Raw genomic sequence first — 7,454 nt, forward strand, 5'->3', positions numbered from 1 at the left:
AATAAACTGCACCAATTTTTTCAAACATTTAAGCTTCTGTTTTAATAGTCTCCAACTAAAACTCAACTTTTTATAAAAATAATTGCATGACACATGTGCAGATAACCTGAAAAGAACATAAGGATATTTTTCACAGCAGCTGGAGAGAATGCACAAAAGAAAGGAAAAGTCTTCCTGCCATTTGTCTCAGCAGTAGACCAACTGAAGTTTAGAGATTCTATACATAAACTACAGGAATCACACACTGTATGACCAATTTGTATAATGCAGGTCTCTGCTCTCATGTTTATATATCTGTGTGTTGTTTCTATAACTCTATTCTCAAATTTTAAAAAGGTCAGGAGTAAATTTGTTAAAAAGCAAATTAAAAAATACAAATAAGTTCTAAGCACAAAATATCTTTGAGAATCAAACAAGGCAACCACATAATTGGAACTTTTTTAACTATTGAAAGACTCATGAAGCTCACACACACACAGAAGAGTGTGATCAATTCCAACTCGGGTCCGATACTCATGTCCATACATACACAGTGATTCACTACGCCATTTTTCTGATGGCATAAAGCATTACATCTTGACTAGAAAGCAACAAATCAGGAAAACATCAGCTTACTATCTAAATCCCTACACTGACCCCTTTTCATCAGCTGCCTCACAAGCAAGACTATTTTTTCTGCTATGGAGGTTCGATAGAAATGCTTGTGTCCATCACTCTAGCCTCACTTACCATTTGCACACTTTTACCACAGCAGTCTAAATTTGCTTCTAACTGGTTCCTTACACATGGAAACCTTTCTGAGCTAATCCTCAGAGTCACTGTTTTCTGGACATTCAAATCATTCCTGAAGGCCCACTCCTACAGCAATATTTAAAAAAAATCAGTTTCTAATACCTGCTAGACAGAAATTAAGAGGGACATCCTCAGTTTTGAAAAACAAGCTTCCCATTACTAAGATATAGCAAAGAGTTTGCTTCTATAAGGTAACTATCCCCACACTCACACTCTTTTCCATGTTTGCCTCTGAAGCCAGAAAACAATGACAAGAGTAATAGTGTTACAGTATTCTTCAGTACCCAATACAAGGTGGGTTCTACCAGAAACAACTACCAATACTCCTCAGATATCCACAATTCTTGTGAAATATTTGGACACTGAATGATTTCCTATACAATAAGAAAGAAAACATGAGGTATATTAACACATAAAATGAAAGCAAATTGAAAGCGTATTTTTTTAAGTTTCACTGCCCTCAAAATCCCAAGTAACTTTGCAGATTGAGAAATTTTTCCTTCTCTTTCTTTTTCCTTAGCTCTCCCAAATAATTTTCCTCCTACGGGCCATTCACTTAACAGATCCTTGTGGGTCCCTTCCAACTCAGAATATTCTGTGATTCTGTTATTCCCACATGAAACACATAAAAGCAAAAAGAAAACCTATGTCTAATTGCCTGATTTCTGAAGCTGATATACGAGACAAAAAGTGATTAAGTGAACTCAGTAACTTTCATTTCCCCTTATGCATCTCTAAGAGGTTATTGGTTTTACTCTTCAATTGTCCATTGTATCAGTCTCCAAATGCCAATTTTTTTTTTCCCATTTCTTAAAAATATTCAGAGCAAAACAAGATGAAAATTGTATGATCCATCATGGATTGTATGATCCTGGAAAACACATAATGAAAATTAAAGGGGGAGGTACCTCTAAAGGAAAAAGAGTCCAAGTGAGGTACACAACTAATACAGCATCACTCACAGAAAGTACAAACATGTTTGGTAAAAGAATTCTCAACCATACACCTTTACTATAATATGTACTTTCTCCAAAGAAGTGGAGAAGAAAAAACCCTAGGAAAAGTGAAGAGTAAGTGACATACGGCAGCTCTACTTAGAAGTTTCATGTAACTGTTTCTAAACACTGCAACCTGTAAATACTGAAATGCTACCAAAGATAAGAAAAATCCAAATTTAATAACCCTGACCAGTTTCACTGCATTAAGAAATGTAATCCAACGGATTACCTTTAGTATCAGTTTTGATGAATAGCTGTCTTTCCATTTTTTCTATATCAGCTGCTTCATATTGTCTAAAAAGAACCATACTGGTAAAGAATCAAGCACCCTTTAAAAACCAGAACATTCACAAACGTCTGTGTCTTTCCACTCCAAGCCTAGTGTATTTAGGGATCTCACAAAACCTAAGCTGTAATGCTCACTAAACTAACCATAGAGCAATTGCATATGGAATTGCTACAGCAGTGGCCACTATTGCCCTGACTGGACACAACATGCAGATGGTTGGCTGTGAAAACAGAAATAATACTTTTATTAGGGCTGTGAAAACAAGCATAATGCTTTTACTAAGCCAACCCAACACATGCCAAACCTTGATGACCCTCTCCACCTTCTTGCAGGTTGGCAATAAAGTCTATTCACAGGTGGGCTGTCTCAGCAGCCATAGAAAAATGCCACCTTGCAGAAACAAAGACCTGTTTTCTAACTACAGATTTCCTAGGAGGGCTTTGAAAAAGGCTTTCTAGCAGATAACCAGATGCAAACATGTCACAGTGAGAGGGTGGGCTAGGCTCTGGCACTGGAAACTCACACAGCAGCAGCACTACTGCTGTGGCCAGCTCCTCACAGGCAGCTCCCTGACTGCCACTGGGCCCAGAGCACACCTGGCACTCCTCAGCCCAGTGTTTTATAGGAATCAGAAGCCAGAAGAAAGGGTGAGTACTTTGTATTATGAACTTCACTGCAAAAAGTGGGGCAGAAATTAGCAAATGTTTGGAGCCATACTTCAGTATCAATCTATAACATGAGATCTACATGCAAAAGAATATTACACCTGTTCAACTACCTAAAAGCTAACAAGTACAATGGCAGTTGTCCATGCAACTATAACTTATCTGACCTAGGTATAGGCATGATACATTTTAATACCACAACACTTCCCTCTAGACCTTCCCTCAGGCAGCACTGAGAAGGGATGGCAGGCTAGGAACGAGCCCACAGCATGCAGCAAAGCAGGCTGCTGTTTACAGAAGCTGCAAAGTGCCACAGAGAACAGAGGGCACATACAAGAAGAAAAACTCTTCATGCTACTGTGCTCTCCTCTCATAAGCTACTCCCTTAAATCCTGTTATTCGATCATATATTTTCCCCTAAATAGCAAGCACCATTCATTTCCCCATCTCTGCTCCTTCTATAGTCTTTAGACACATGGGACATACATCTACTAGGAAAGCACCATGCACAAATTTCAGCAGCTAAGAAATTAGGAGAAAAACAAGGCTGAGCACTCAACTCTGGTGGAAGAAGCAGAAATGGCGCTTTGAACACGTGCTCCATGTCAAATAGTCTGGGGGCACTAAGCAGCAGCGCTGCCTTCTGAGAGTGGGTGGAGCTCATGGGCACGGCCAGTTTTGCACCCCAGGAACAAAAAAAAAAATCCACATCATCAAGCCAAAGCCACATTAAGCCCACTACCTCACTTCTGGCATTGGACAGCAGTAGCTATGTGGACAAAAGCATAAGTACGAGGCAAGGATAAAGCAGGATTTTCCAGCAGGCTTTCAGCCATATATATGCAAGGGAAGATGAGTTTGATGCAGAGATGGGAAGTCTTTTGTATTTAATAATCTCAAGCAGAGTTTTCTTCTGGAATTCTGTCAGATGTTAGCACTCAAAACATCTATGGGCACAGAACAGCTCAACCACACATCACCTGAGAAACTCCTCCTGGTTAGCTCTGAGGATGTCAGCTGTTCATTCTTCTTCAGACTCTAATAGTGAAACACTTCTACACTGGAATATTTCTTACCTTTTCACTGTTCACCATTTCCTCATCACTCAACATTCCCACCACCCATGTGGTGAAAATAAGTTGGTATTTGGGGAGCCCTTGTGATTACCACAGGAAAACCTATAAGTAAATTAATAATCCTGTACTCAAAGCAGGATTAGAGTAACACGCATGTTAGAATGAGGCACTGACCCACTTTTAACAATAAATAGGACTACCCAGTTAATTAGTCAATGAGCATTATCTGCTCTGTGCACTAGTGCCCAGTGAGGAAGGAGCAAGAAATTGTGGCATCCACAGCCACATTTAAGACTACCAAATACTTCTGAATCAGATGTCAGTGACTGTACAGGCAGGCGACTTTTGGCAACTCCCACTTTGATACTCTTAACCTCAAAACTGTTTTAATATGACTTTGAATCTTACTGCCTACATCCACAGAAACAAAACTTTCATTCCATCCACTTGGAAATCATACTGTTAACACCACAGGTCATCAGCAAGGTAAGGAATTTAGATATTAGCTTGTCAGTACCTATACATACCAACTTCAGATATTGAATAATTATTTTCCTTATTTTTTTTTCACAAATTCATCCCAAAGAAAAGTTTAGAAGTGAGATTATGCCCATTCCTGGCTTTTCAACTTAAATTTCCCTGTCCTTTGTTTCTGGGCTCTTTTTCCTACTAGTGTCCCTCAAGATCCACCAGTGGAAGCTTCTACCCCCAACAAGTGATGTGGTCTTCCCAGCAGGCAACCACTGACAGCACCAGAGCAGATTTCTCCATCCTTGGTGCCCTCACTCCTCAACTGGGTACAACTGCAGCAAGCATATTCAACAGAAGCAAGTGTTTTAAATAATTTAACTGCTCAGCAGTATCAAACCCCAAGCACACACAAATCCTGAAGGCTTTTGCCTTAGATTCAGGGCTTAGGCAATTTTTTTAACTGTTTCTTGGAAAAGCATCCTTCATATAGGAGCTTTTACCTGCAAACTAAGTTATACATCCTCTTCCCAAGTCTGAATCCCCTAACCATTTTCCTTCCCCCAGGGAAAGTGTGTTTCACACTGAACTCTGTCCAAAGAAAAAAAAAATGAACAAAGATTTACAAACAAAAGATTAGCAAAGTCTTATTGCTGCTGAATCCCTCCAACATAATTCTATTTAATTAAAAAAAAAAAGGCAGGAGAGCCTTCACCTTGAATAAGTTAAGTTCAGCAAAAACTTTAATAGAAAGTCTTATGCAGTGGTATAGTACAGGCTTTTCCTGAAAGGGGAGACATGACAGTGTTGTGTTAATGCAAGACACAGAGATGCTACCAACTACAGAGATAATACTCAGTGGCACAAGCTCACCACACCTGGCAAAACAACAATTGCAGGATCCCGAAAGATTTATCAAGCACTAAAAACCTACATACAGGATGTCCAGCATGGTTGCATATTAATTTCAGAAAAAATATGGTTGTGACCATTTATTACCTAAAGCATTTAATGTAAATAAATGCCACGTTTGTGTCAAAAATCAATAACGCAGCCAAGCTTAATATACTCATATAAAGAGGCATGGCTTTTCTCAAGGAGCATGTTTTCCTAGCCTGCCAAATGCTGCTTAACCTACAAAACAAATGGTTACTAAAATCAGTTTACTGCAAGCTCCATCTAACTACCGGCCTGCACATCAGGAGGATGCAACACTGAGCAGCAACAGCAGTGCAGCTCTGCACGACATACAAGCTATCTGAGCTCTCACCATTTGAAAAGGGGCTGTGAAAATAAAAAGGGTGGCCTGAGAGTTGGAAAATCCCAGAAAAAGATTTTGAGATAATTTCCACTCACAATAGTATATAATGTAGACATCTATCACAGAATAGTAACACTAGAATCATAGTAACATTATGGTTGGAAGGGATGTCGGGATCATCTAGCTCAATCCCCCTGCCAAGGCAGGACTGCCTACAGCAGGTTACACAGAAATCCGTCCAGGTGGGATTTGAATGTTTCCAGACAGGGAGACTCCATAATCTCCCTGGGCAATCTCTCTGCCAACCCTCAGCATAAGGCAATTTTTCCTCATGATGAAGTGAATCGCAATTTATAAATTCTTTTCGCAATTTTAACGTTGTATTTTAGCTGGAGCATTTCAAACTTCCCAGAGCCGACATTCAAATACGCTGTTCGGAAGAGCCTAGCCAAGGGTACCGCTCGGGAAAGCGCTGCCTCCCTGCTCCCAGCCCGACTTCGGCCAGGGAATACCTGTGAACCCGCACCAAGCCTAGCGCTAGAGGGGTGGATAGACAGCCGCCCGGGAGCCCCTTTAAAGCCGCACAGGAGGAACCCCTTCCCGCAAACACCTGCCCGCTCCTTCCCATCGGCACGGGCCGGCTCTCCCCTGGGCAGCCAGCCCAGCCCCGACGGGCGGCCCGGGGTCCCCGGGCACCACCACGGCTGTTGTTATTTGTTTCCGGCAGCACCGCGGCGTGCCGGGGATGAGGAACAACGCGCCGCCCGCCGCCCCTCCCGGCAGCGCCCCCCACCCACCCCCGGGCCGCCCGCCGCACTCACTCGCCAGCCGCGGGCCATCCAGCCCCCCGCCGCCGCCGCCGCCGCCTCCGCCGCCTCCCGCCCCCAGCTCGGCTTTCTTAGGCCCCACCACCGCCGCCGCCGGGCCCGAGCCGGCCCCGTGAGCCGAGTAGCCCGGCCCGGCGGCGGCGGCGGGTGGGGGGATGCCGAGCGGGAGCCCGCCGAGGGGGGGTGCGGCGGGCCCCGGGCCGGCGGGGGCGGCGCCCGGCTCCTCATGCAGGAACTGGCACTCCTCGCCGTAGAAGCAGGTCTTGTCCTTGGCGTAGTAGCGGCAGAACTTCAGCTTCACGGCCCCGCCGCCGCCGCCGGCCCCCGCCCCGCCGGCCGCCGGCCCCGCCACGCCGACCCCCGCCCCCGGCGGCGGCCCCACCACCGGCGACGGCGACGAGCAGGGCAGGCCGCTGCTGTTCATGGCAACCGCCCCGCCGCCGGGGTCGGCACCATGGGGAAGGGGGCGGGCAGGGGGAAGGGGCGCGGGGACCGCCGTCACCCCGGGTCCGGCTCCGGAAGGGGCAGGAGGAGGAGGGGGCGACTCCGCGCCTCTTAAAGGGGCCGCGCGGCCCGGGGCGGCGGCGCCTCCTCCTCCTCAGCGGTCCCGGCGCTCGGGGTTGTTTATGCCATTTTCCTCTTCCTGAGCGGCCGCGCCTGCGCCGGCGCGGAGCACGCTGGGTAGCGCCGGCGGTCGGGCCGCGGAGGCGGAGGCGGAGGGGAGCCGGTGCCGCGGGCGGGGCAGGGACGGACGGAGGCAGGCGGGGAGGGGTGGCGGCGGCGCGGAGCGCGGGGCCGCGGCAGGCGGAGCGCCGCGTCCGGCGGGGCCGGGGCCATAACCGCCCGTGGCGGGCGGTGTCCGGCGGCGGGTGACCCCCGGCACACGGCCCGGGGCCGCCGGGCTCTGGAGCGCTGTGCCAGGCTGGATCGCGAGCCTTCTCCCGCTTCGCGGGGCCGACGTCAAGGCACCGGCCGTCCCTGCAGGATCTCAGCCGGTTTCCCTCCACAAAAGTTCCGTGCCTCTTTCCTGCCCTAACACCGCACGGCAGCCTGCTGGCCGTGCCGTGCCCGCTGGCAC

The 7,454-nt window shown here is 47.0% G+C and overlaps 1 protein-coding gene across 2 annotated transcripts in view; it reads right to left on the reverse strand.

Annotated features, from left to right (window-relative positions):
* PAN3 (poly(A) specific ribonuclease subunit PAN3) overlaps positions 1 to 6,800 on the reverse strand; it is an 80,030-nt gene extending 73,230 nt beyond the window's left edge. For both annotated transcript variants that reach the window (XM_077781452.1, XM_021541985.3), the window contains exon 1: positions 6,371 to 6,800. In XM_077781452.1, coding sequence (XP_077637578.1) covers positions 6,371 to 6,800 — 430 coding nt within the window. The remainder of the gene's footprint in view (positions 1 to 6,370) is intronic.
* Between the last annotated feature and the right edge of the window lie 654 nt (positions 6,801 to 7,454).

This window comes from Lonchura striata, chromosome 2 (genome assembly GCF_046129695.1).
Source record: "Lonchura striata isolate bLonStr1 chromosome 2, bLonStr1.mat, whole genome shotgun sequence".
NCBI lineage: Eukaryota > Metazoa > Chordata > Aves > Passeriformes > Estrildidae > Lonchura > Lonchura striata.